The following is a 12,325-nucleotide window of genomic DNA, read 5'->3' as shown; positions in this document are numbered from 1 at the left end:
TTAGCACATCATAATGCTTTTTGCCACAGTATTTCCGGAAAGCATAATACGTCTTGTAATTACTCTGCTGCTGTAGCTTCTCCCGTGACAAGACGTTATGTAATCTGTGAATGCCTCTGGAATTGTAATTTGTATAGGTTGATTTTGGGTTGGTAATCTCTGCTCGCAGGGGAACTGGGAAGTGTCCTAAACAGCAGGGTGAGACAAGGGGTTTGCTAACAGAGAATCAAATGTATTTGTCAGAATGCATTGTCCTCTGAGACTATTTGGCTTGTGACAAGGTCAGCTGTGAGAATGCTGTTTATTCTTTATTGATTAATTTCTGTTTACTGTTAATGCAATGATTTAGATTGCTTTTAATGAAACTATTTTTCTATGTGTGGATTACCGTAGAGGAATCTGAGCACAAATGATATAGTGGTTGTCATAGTCTTCTAACTAGATATTTAACTGAAGTAAAGCATCTTGATTTGTCGTCTAGCTAAGCAGCGTTGGGCCTTGTTAGTCCTAGAATGGAATACCTGAGAATACCAAGTGTCGTAAGCTTCTTTTGCTGTGAAGGGTTGGTGCTCCATCCTGGGATAGGCTCCAAACCCCAGGGACCCTGCATAGGACAAGCAATTATAGAAAACGGATGGATGGATGGATGGATTTGCTATGTTGGTTGCAGTCAAAGCTCCTTGCTCGTTTCCCCAGTTTCTGTGTAGTCACACGCGTTTGAACTCTTTCACCCGGCAGAGAATCAAGAAGCTGACCACGCCCAGCCCAGACCTGAAGATGAGGGGAAAGCTGGGAGGCAGTTTGAGTCCATACGCCGTCAATGACTGTGACGCCAAACTAAAGGGCGACGGAAACATCGCCACCATCACAGAAAAGGAGACACACTTCTGAGCGGCCATGGGCAAACTTGGCCGCGCCATGCCACACCATGCCACGTCACACCATGCCACGTCACAACATGCCACGGAAGTGACCGCAACCATCAAGGACACTGACGAAAAACAGACGACAGTAGGAACAAATTCCATTGTGTGTTCTTACTCTGTAAAGAAGCAGAAAAGGTCATAATTATAGAGGCTCGCTTATTTTGCACAAACTTCATTAACCGGTTCATTTTAGGTCAACATTACATAATAAGTAAAATCTACTCTCTTAATGTTACAAATATATAAAAATATAAACTGCTCAGACCTGATAGTATTTAGTCAAACTTTGTGACAGTAGTAAATGTTTACTGTTAGAAGGACACCAATGTATAATGTGCTGTAAAACTTTTATACTTGGACTTGTTTTGGCAAAGTGATGTATAGGTATGTTTCTAATGTCTAGGATAACTTCGACCATCCCAAATTGTAATGTATGTCTACGGGTTGAGCGAGCATCCCATCCTTGCTGTTATCGAGCAGGAGGGCTCTTCACTCTGGCCCCGGTCATAATAATCACATGTAATGTAAGGAATGAGGCTCGGAGACCCAGAGTGGGTGGGGCTAATCTGTAGTATCACATACTGTAGTCAGTCACTGCCTGGTCTTAAGCCAGTGCGTTAAAGCCAGTGGAATGTTGGTTAAATTACTTGTGTTTGATAAGACATGATACCCCACTCATCGTGGATGTCAAAGCCTAATTTTGTCAATCAGATGATCCCACCTCCCACACTTCCTGTTCCTACTTTGAGTCACTTCGCAACTCGCGGGGCGAGTTTACGAAAGTATTATTTTTTCCTAGGTTTTCTTTTTTTTTTCTTCCAAAGGCATAGAATTCTGTTATTTCACAGTGATTAAACTGAGTTTAATCAAGTGTGACAGAAAGAGGACAGAGGTGGGGGGAGGGATTTATCGTTACGTTATCTGCTGTAGCTGTGAATCAAAATACAGTCCTGCACATGTCTAAGATCCACGTGTCTCTACCACCCAACCACCCCACCTATACAGTGTCAATGTCTAACATGGAGTTTACATTGTAGTAGCGTCACACATGTATGGACCTGGGTGCCTGGAGGGCGGCATTTGTGTGACACCAGGTCGGTGGGTTTAGCGGTACCTGTTTGCGGGCCCTAGCTTGGTGGTCATGGCTTTCGGTTCAAAAGCCAGACTGAGGCTGGCTGCATCTCGAAGCTCCCTAACTCTCCACCCGCATTCTGTTTGTGTGCTACTGTTATTGCTGCTGCTAAACAGTCATGGACCTGTGGACTCTGTACACATGCATGCTCCTTTGGTGTGGTCTGTACCATCATGCATCACTACTCAAGTTTGTGCTAGTTACACGTGCACATTTAACTGACAATTAACATTTTTGATAGATGTATATTTTTCAATCTTGTTAGTCTGTGTACTATTTCTTGAGAAAACATGTAAAAGATATCCACATTTCTGTGAAGACTTTTGCTATGTTGTACAACAATTTGTCCTTTTGAAGTTTTAGCAGTATAATGAAAATGTTGTAAGTACTGTTTTACACAGATTTTGGTATTCACAGGGCACAAGATTTTATTGTCTGTTTACTCATTTTTGAAAATAAATATTAAAAAGGATGTTAGTATTCAGTCGCTCATTTTTGCTTACCTAACAGAGAGAGAAAACAAGAATGGAAGATTGGTGAGTGACAGGAAATAACTACACACGTTGACTCAGATTTTGAAAATTATAGTTTTTTCTGCCCATTTTCACAAATATAGACAGGAAAACAGAATAAATGTGATTTGCGGTTTGATCAACAGTGCCAATACTTCAGGGCAGAAGGCCCTTCAAAAGAGCTTGTCGGAATTTTTGCCAGTGAAGGTCTTTAGCCTGCAGTGAGTAGGAAAGGCATGGCTGATTTGCCATGTCACATTTAAATGTGGATGAGCGGTGCCCTGAGGAGCAGCTAATACTGCCACGCCACCCAGAATCCCGACATCGCCCAAAGATGATGACAACCTAGATACAATGTGATGGTTTCATAATCTTCAGGACCTAAAAACGGAAACAGAAGTATATGCGGTGCATTCTGAAACAGTACAGAAATACACACAGTAAATCTGTAGAATTTGCCTATGCATACACCCTATCTATTCTGTATTTTGAATTTAAATATTAACATTACAAGCGGACTTATGACTGACATTTGTCTATTGTGATGTATTCGTGATGTAATTAGGCTGCAAAATGGCATAGTTCCTTGCCTACCAGCATTCCTGTTAGGCTTTATTGCTCTTTACTTGTCTTTTTTTGCGTGCGGTGTCGACAATACACTATAGGAGCATGGGAAAGGGAACAGAGCTAGCGTATGCGCTGGTATTATTGTACAAGGCAATCAAAGCGCCGGAGCCTCCTCCTCAGCGCTCCATCGGAAAGGCGGGGAGCGGCGGGGCTCTAATGGCATGCAAATGACGGCTAGCGGAGCCGATAAGCGGTTCACGGAAGCGGAGACGCTCTGCATCGGCACCACCGGGTTCACGGACTCAAAATCGCTTTGAGAGTATGATTGCTCTCTGGGCCGAGCTAAGACCAAAGAGGACGGGGGAGGTGGAAAAAATGCAGTCCGAGAATACAGTTTGATAAGAAAATCCTATTTATAGACGTGGGCTGGAGGAAGATGATTTAAACTCAGATAGGCATCTTGAAAACCATAGCAGCTCTAGAGCAGGCTGTAGGCTGTGCGATGTCATGTGACCGCCAGCCAAAAGACACGTGACGCAACAGCCGCTCTTTTGTAGTCATTTGTTTCATTGCTTACTAATACTGTTAAGAAGAGAGATGGTTCCATTTTTAATAAAAAAATGTTTTAAGATTTTTTTTTCATTTATTTATTTGTATTGCAATTACGTTTAAATTAAATAACCATGGAAAAACAACATGCACTAGATGAAACTGCAAGTACCCTCGTTCTCTAACCATTTTGTTTCATATGTTATTCGTTTTATTTGATTAAATACCGTTATTTGGTCCCTTCATCTAAAAAGTAATCTTTAGTACTCCTTACTTTTTGTAATTTTCAGAAAAATATCATACGAAACTTTTTAAAAAGCATTCTTTGCTTTTATTATGATTTTCATTATTAATAATAATTCCTCACCATATGCTTCTTATTGAATCAAATATTTTGTAATTTTGTAAAGTATTGTACTGTATATTCGTTCAAAGTGAATAGATGGTGAGTGATAGAGGCTCACTTATAATGGAAATTATGCTTGACTGAATTGCTTAGTTTTAATCAATATGTCCCGCGATGTCCAAAACAAAAGCAAGATAGAATTGATTCGGACTGCATACTACGAATGAAGCATATTGATTACTTTATAGTTGAATGGTTGGTTTTAAAATAGACTGGCTTTCATTGATGGACAGCAAAAGGTCATGTCATTTAATTACAGTTTTAGGGTACCTGGCTGTAACCTGACATGCCACAATGTAACAATTGCACTTGATTTGTTGGATTTTTAAAGATTTTTAAAGCATCGATATTTGTCATGTATATTATATTTTATTAATACAAAATTCAGTTGTACAACTTTACAATAGCACAGCAAAAACAGCATGTTTCAAAATTGTAATTTTTTAAAATTTATTTAAAATATGTGTTGAGTTATATCATGTCATAGAAGATTCAATATTTAGAAATTCATATGAGACTCCTATCAGTATTCTGCCTTAGTAATATTTAGATTTTTTTTCCCAATTCCACTGAGCCTACTAATGTAGATACTATGCTGGCCAGTCTCGATTCCCTAAATTGGTCAAATAAAATGGTTTGGTTTGTGACAAAGAAAATTATAAAAGACTCTCTAATTTGATTCCAATTTGAGGTTTCCAAGACTGTGCCCACTGATCATACCACCATTGCAAATGGATTTTGTAATTGGTATTATATACTGTATAAACAGGAAAAAACACACACAAGTAGCTGCTGTAAAATCATGCTCGTTTGCACAATACCCAATGTCTTAATGCGTCTCTAGGGGGCACCAAAATCAAAAAATGAAATTATTGTTTGAAGTGATCGGCCTGCCTTCATCTGCAAGCAGTATCATTAAAACAGCACATATAATACTTTATCTGGAGCACAGTTTTGAATATTTTCTATTACATAATTTTCTAATGAAACACTACTCTTGAAAGTATGTACATTATACATATATTTTAAAAGATCCAAAAAATAAATGACGTCTAACCATTTGAATAGGTTGCTATAGAAACTCCAGTCTCTAGTTTCAAGTGGAATTTCCTGATGAAAGTGTGTGTGTGCCCTCGATGGGTTGGCCTGGGGTATTCCCTGTCTTGCGGCCATAGCTTCTGGAATAGGCTCTAGTCCCATGTGACTCTACAAAGGTATAGAAAATAGGTGAATGGGTGGATGGTAGAGTATTCTCACCAGGTTAAGGAATAAAAACCCCTCTTACTTTGTATTATTCCCCTCAAATCATAAATTTGGGTAGAGAACAGGTTTATTAAAAAATATTGGCTGCATAATATTTTGAAGATGCTAAAGTGTATTAATCAGTCTACAGTTTGTTTGAATAATCTTAATTTGTACTTGAATGGCTTCACAGCAACAATTTAAATTGTGATATGTTTATTGAACAAATGATTTAAACAATTAAGGTATTAGATAAAGTGACATTTAGGAGAAAGACCTTTTGAAAAGATGATAATTGTATTGTTCTAATCAATTCAGGTATGGTTGTATCTGTCCTCAAACAAATGACAGGAGCTGTAGGGTGACAGCTAAGGATCTGCAGACATCTCTCTCACTTGATCTCTCACTGATGTCTTGAGTAATATAAAGAAAAACAATAAATAAGTGTTTGAGGTTAAGATGGAGGGAACTGCTGTTCTTCAAAAATCATCTCATCTCAAGTTTACTAAAGAGTCCCCCAGCAGTACTGGAACAATGTTTTGTCTACAAATTAAGCAAAAGTTGAACTTTGTGGTAAATTTACACACCATCATATTGGAAGAAAAGAAAACACTGCCTACCAACACCAAAACCTCATCCTAGCTGTGAAGCATGATGGCATGAGACTGTTTTACTGCTTTGGGGATGGGATGGCTTACAGTCACTGAGGGACCAAGGAATTCTAAGTTGCTCCAGAAAATTCTACAGCAGAATCTCAGAGCAATCTGACTACAATCAATTGTATGAGATTAAAACTAGAAACCGTGAACTGGATGGAGTTAAATAACAAAACTGTTGAAGAGGCATGGGAATTTTTTAAAAGCACATTATTGCAAGTACAAGAGGACTTCATACCTGTTTCTAGCAAGAATAAATCTAGGAAATTGCAACCTAGGTGGTTTAATAGGGACATAAAGTATAAAGTAAGGAGGAAAAGGGCTTTGTTCCAGAGATGGAAAATAACTGATGATGACATAATAAAGCAAGAGTATCTAAATCTACAGGCTGAATTAAAAAATGACATTAGACGAGCTAAAAGGAATGTCGAAAGGAAGATCGCATTGGAGGCTAAGGATGACGTTAAAAGTTTCTTCCAGTATTTTAACTCTAAAAGAGCTCTAAAAGCTGAAATTACTAATCTGCAGGATAGTAAGGGTCTTATAATTGAAAACGACATTGACATAGTAAATGAGTTCAATGATAGTTTTGCACGGGTATTCACTGTCGAGGACACTAGTAACTTACCAGTTCTTATTACTAATTCAACATCGTCTATAACTAATATATATATAACTGAAGCTGATGTTTTGCAAAGCCTAGCTAAGCTCAAAATAAATAAATCACAGGGCCCTGATGGCATCTTACCTATAGTGTTAAAAGAGATGAGGGATATTATTTGCCGACCCTTAACATTACTGTTTCAAAAATCCTTATCTGAAGGTGTGGTACCTTCTGATTGGAAGCATGCCAACATAACGCCCATTTTCAAAAAAGGGGATAGAAGTAATTTGTCAAACTATAGGCCAATCAGTCTAACTTGTATAACTGGTAAAGTTATGGAGGCTATAATCAAAGAGAAAATGGTAGATTACCTGGACTCAAATAACATTTTGAGGGATAGCCAGCATGGATTTAGGAGAGGTAGATCCTGTTTAACAAATCTGTTGGAGTTTTTTGAGGAAGCTACTCAGGAAGTTGATGATAAGAAGGCCTATGATGTCATCTATTTAGATTTCCAAAAGGCTTTTGATGTTGTTCCCCACAAGAGGCTCTCACTTAAACTCAAAGCGACAGGTATTTTAGGAACTGTAGCGACTTGGATTGATAACTGGTTAACGGATAGGAAGCAGCGAGTAGTTATAAGAGGCTCGATGTCACAGTGGGCCTGCGTTCATAGTGGGGTACCGCAGGGTTCAATTTTAGGACCACTTTTGTTCCTAATTTACATAAATGATATAGACACCAATATATACAGTAAACTGGTGAAATTTGCAGATGACACCAAGGTGGGTGGTGTAGCAGATACTGAACTAGCGGCTCAGCAGCTACAGCGGGATCTTAATTTAATTAGTGACTGGGCTGACACCTGGCAGATGAAATTTAACATAGACAAATGTAAGGTACTCCATGTAGGGAGCAGAAATATAAAGTACAGGTATTTTATGGGACCTACTGAAATAAAGGTAGCTGATTATGAGAAAGACCTTGGTGTGTATGTTGATGCTTCCATGTCTCATTCTCGCCAGTGTGGGGAAGCAATAAAAAAGGCCAATAGGATGTTGGGGTACATCTCCAGGTGTGTGGAGTTTAAGTCAAGGGAGGTAATGCTAAGATTATACAATTCCTTGGTGAGACCTCACCTAGAATATTGTGTACAGGTTTGGTCACCATATCTTAAAAAGGACATAGCGGCCTTAGAAAAGGTGCAGCGTAGGGCCACAAGAATGATTCCTGGTCTTAGAGGAATGTCATACGAGGAAAGGTTATTTGAGCTAAATCTGTTCAGCCTCAAGCAAAGGAGACTGAGGGGGGACATGATCCAGGTCTATAAGATTCTAACAGGTTTGGATGCTGTTCAACCGAATAGTTACTTCAGCATTAGTTCAAATACAAGAACTCGTGGCCATAGGTGGAAATTAGCGGGAGAACATTTCAAACTGGATTTAAGGAAGCACTTCTTTACACAGCGTGTAGTCAGAGTATGGAATAGTCTTCCTGATAACGTAGTGCAAGCTGAATCCTTGGGTTCCTTTAAATCAGAGCTAGATAAGATTTTAACAACTCTGAGCTATTAGTTAAGTTCTCCCCAAGCGAGCTCGATGGGCCGAATGGCCTCCTCTCGTTTGTATAGTTCTTATGTTCTTATGTTCTTATATGTGATCAAAAACGTCAAAAGAAGTTGGATCGGCATGACAAGGATCCTAAACATAGGTGTAAATCATTATGTTCAATGAGGAAAGAATTGAAGCAGATTTGTTGAGACATTAGACCAAACTACTTGCTAACTGTTACAGCGATCTGACCAGCAGCTACACAAACAATTTGTTTGAACTTATTGCCAATTAAAGAGATTCTACTAGTTATGATCTATAAGGGTCCACATACTTTCTCAGTGATTGTTTAAACAGTTTGTTCACTAATGAAATAACAATGCTAAATGTTTGTGTTGTTAAGATCACATTCTTCGGGCCATTCATGTACATAATGCCAAAGGGTTCGCAAACTTTTTCTCACAAATTATTAATATGGTTCAAATCACTGCTTTCTCACCATAAAGTTTTTTTAGACATTTAAATCCATAATTTCAATCAGTCAGATGTTACAAGTTTTAATGATGGTTCTATATTGAATATTTACTACATTGTTTTGGGAAGCTTATCTATGCATTCGGACCTCTACTACAGCTCACTGTGAGTATTATCTGCTCTGGTTTCTATAGTAACAGTACAATACTGGAGCACAGGGTAACAAGGCAATCTACTACATAATGAAAAAATGAACACAAAGAAAATGGAGAGACCTCGTTCCACGGCTCAGGGGGAGAGGAGAGCGTTGAATACAGAGGATTCTGGGTTTTATTTCCTAGCAGAAATGAGAATCTGTTTCAGTTGCAGTTCCTAAATCACATTGTTCATCAGTTGATAAAGTCAAATCAATTACCTGCATACCCACAATCTAAAATGTTCCTTAAACATAAACATTGCAAAACCTTCATCTTTCATAAAATAAAAAGCTATTGCTTGCAGAAGTTAGTTATTTTAATAAGCTGGGGCACATCCTTTATCAGCGAAGAGTGCAATCAAATATTTTCTGTGGTTGCTAATCACCGTCTCACATCTTCTTTGAAGAATTCCTCTCCATTGTTGCTGAAAGACCAGCTTCGGCTGCTCTATGCCTGTGGCCCGTCTTGCATGAGCGGGCAACTCAATCTTTGTCACAAGTCCTCTATTGTGCTGAGGTCTGTATATTGATTCACATGGAGAAACATTCAAGGTTATCATCATGCTTCGGCTCAAGGATGCAGGACATTGTCCTCTGTTTTGTTTTGATTCTAAATCTGTGGCTCTTTCAATAATAGCAAATTGCCTGGTTCATTTAATAGCAGGCCCTAATTATATAACTTATGCCACTCTGCTTTTCCACTGGGATAGTATTATTTTGGTAGCAGGCATCTCCAGAGATTGTCATCAGAGCATTTAGGTTGTGACTCCATCCATCCAAAGAATGTTCTAGTAAACATCAACAAGATCATACAGGCTATCCATTGCAAGTTTAACATGAATGGTGAAGCTTACTCCTGATCAGGCTCCCTGACAAATTGTCACCTTGGGCCTCCTGAATCTGCTTGGATTATTCGCATAATTTGACATATTTAAGGTTCCCTATTATGTACCGCCCCCCCTGAATCTGCTAGGATAGTGTTTCCTAATCTGGATCTTGGGGACCCACAGACAGTCCACATTCTTATTCCCTCCCAGATTCCAGAGCAAAAATGTGGGCTGTCTGGCAGGGAGCTGGGAGGGAGCAAAAATATGGAATGGCTGTGGGTCTCCGAGGACCAGTTTGGCAAACACTGCATTGGGGAATTCATGCCCTCTTACACCCCTGCCCCTAGCTGAGCCTCCATACACTACAGTATATTCCCCTGATTCTCAAAAACCTGTTGCCTGCCCTTTGACTCTAAGCTTTTCTTTTCCCAAAATTACGATTTTTCCACTTTGCAGAACTTTAATGGATCAAAGAAGAAAATGGTACGTGAGGAACCAACCTTAAAAGGGGGGGGGGTCTGCTTTCCAATTTTTGGATAGATATGATGGGATCTGTGGGTGTAACTAAATAGTTTCAGAAATTAGACAGAAATTAGATATCACTCTCATTTCCATGGGAAGATTTCATCACCGCCAGCAATGAAGTGACTGTTGTTTCATGGCATGTGTGTTGACCTTCATAAGCCAATATGCCATAACAATAATATTATGGACATGCCATCCATCAATTTTCCAATTCCCTGCTATAAGGAATTGGAGCAATGATTTCAAGTTGACCAATTTTTTCCCTTTGATAGATGTGATTCCTAGAATCCTGAGTTATCACTCACTGTAAATGGACATGTGGTGAGATTCTGTTATTACTTTTATCATTATTGTATAGATTACTATTTTATAGTTCTAAGTCCTCTAAGGCATCATTTAAAAACTAATATTCCCAGTGACTACACATACCGTAGCATTTGTATGCCAAACACAAAAAAATAAAGTACTAGGTAAGACTTTACTTAAAGCAGTCATCATACTGTAATGCATTATAAATACCTTCATAATGCATAATAATGCATTCGTAAAGTATTAGAAACATGGCTATAATTATTAATAAAAGGGCATAACACATTACGGCCATGTTTGTTGTGTATTATGAATGCTCTATGAAGCTCTCATCAACTACATCAACTATAATGTATTATGCACTACAGATACCTTCATAATACATTATAATTGTCAGTAGAATTAGGTGATCAGTGTCAACACACCACAGCACACAGTGCGCAACAACGAAATGTGTCCTCTGCATTTAACTCATATGTGACATCGTGACATAGCAGGGGGCAGCTAATTCAGCGTCCGGGGAGCAGTGCTTGGGGGTACCTCAGTGGTGCCTTGCTGGTCGGGGATTAGAACCTGCAATTTTTCAATTACAAGTGCGCCTACTTAACCGTCAAGCCACCACTGCCTGCATTATAAGCCATTATAATGTATTATGAAGGTATTTATAGTGTATTATAGCGGAAAGCTTCATATTCATAATGCATAATAAACATGGGCTGTAATGTGCTATGCCTTTTTATTAATAGTTATAACTGTGTGTATATTACTTTATGAAAGCATTATAATGCATTATGAAGGTACCTATGATGCATTACACATGGGTGCTTTAAGTAAAGTGTTACCAAATACAAAAATACATAAAAATTCTATATAGAGACAAACATAGACCGGGGCTATTCGAATCATGGTCCTCAAGGTCTGAGCACTGCTGATTTTCCAGCTTTCCTTCATCTGTGAGCCAGATGTGAAGCCTCTGGCCAATCAGAATCAGTCAATATTAAACAAAATACTTGGGAGAACTGAAAATACGGCCTGGATTTGAAATCGAGGTCCAGATTTGAAGAACCCTGAAACAGACCAACTACAAAACAGAAGTTCTGATTGGCTTACTGCTGCTCACTGTGAAGGGCAGCAGATGGTCTCTCCTGAGGTGGGACCCTGAGTGTCTTTGAAGTCCAACCAAAATCCAACAATTAAAAAAGTGCATTGCTGTCAAATTACACCTCTGCTTAACATCATGGTAAAAATACTACAAAAGTCAAATGTATTCAAGAGCACTAAGCCACATAATGTACAGTACAAGAGAGCTGCCTGTGCATATTAATGCAGTATTGTAGTTGACATTAAGGAAAATTGTTGTGAAGATTAAAAGCATTACTTCCAAAAAAGCATAATGGTCTTGGGCAGTACAGAGAGTCTGCAGAGCTGACGATTGCCGACTACAAATATTACATGTAGAGTCTCTGGAGTCACCACAATGGCCAACCACTGTAGGGGAGTGTTTCAGGAAGGTACCCAATGCATCAGGGAAGCTTAGGAGAAGCTATAGATGGACATCGGACTGGCAGAGTCAAGGACTATTATGTCCTATGAGCCCAGTTATGAAGACTTATCATATGTTGCAGCACACCTGCCTGGCACTGAAGAAAAAATAGATATCAGTCATTAATATATGTTACGTGCCTTAAATGATTTCAACTCTCTTCTTTTCCTATGAACCAAGAGCATCACTGGTTTTATTTGCTGGTATCATCGTGCCTTCAAGTATCCCTGCATCATAATTAGAATATTTTTTTATTGCAAAGGCATACAAATACATGACATACCACAATATTTAGATTTTTTCCTAA

General features: G+C 38.8%; 1 protein-coding gene across 1 annotated transcript in view; it reads left to right on the top strand.

The window, feature by feature from the left end:
• slc6a11b (solute carrier family 6 member 11b) overlaps positions 1 to 2,530 on the top strand; it is a 29,974-nt gene extending 27,444 nt beyond the window's left edge. The window contains exon 15 of the mRNA XM_023799660.2: positions 739 to 2,530. Coding sequence (XP_023655428.1) covers positions 739 to 891 — 153 coding nt within the window. The 3' untranslated portion in view covers positions 892 to 2,530. The remainder of the gene's footprint in view (positions 1 to 738) is intronic.
• Positions 2,531 to 12,325: the final 9,795 nt, after the last annotated feature.

The sequence above is a fragment of the Paramormyrops kingsleyae genome, chromosome 8, assembly GCF_048594095.1.
Source record: "Paramormyrops kingsleyae isolate MSU_618 chromosome 8, PKINGS_0.4, whole genome shotgun sequence".
Classification (NCBI taxonomy): domain Eukaryota; kingdom Metazoa; phylum Chordata; class Actinopteri; order Osteoglossiformes; family Mormyridae; genus Paramormyrops; species Paramormyrops kingsleyae.
Note: the sequence above shows the minus strand (reverse complement) of the source record. Positions and strands in the feature narration are given on the sequence as shown.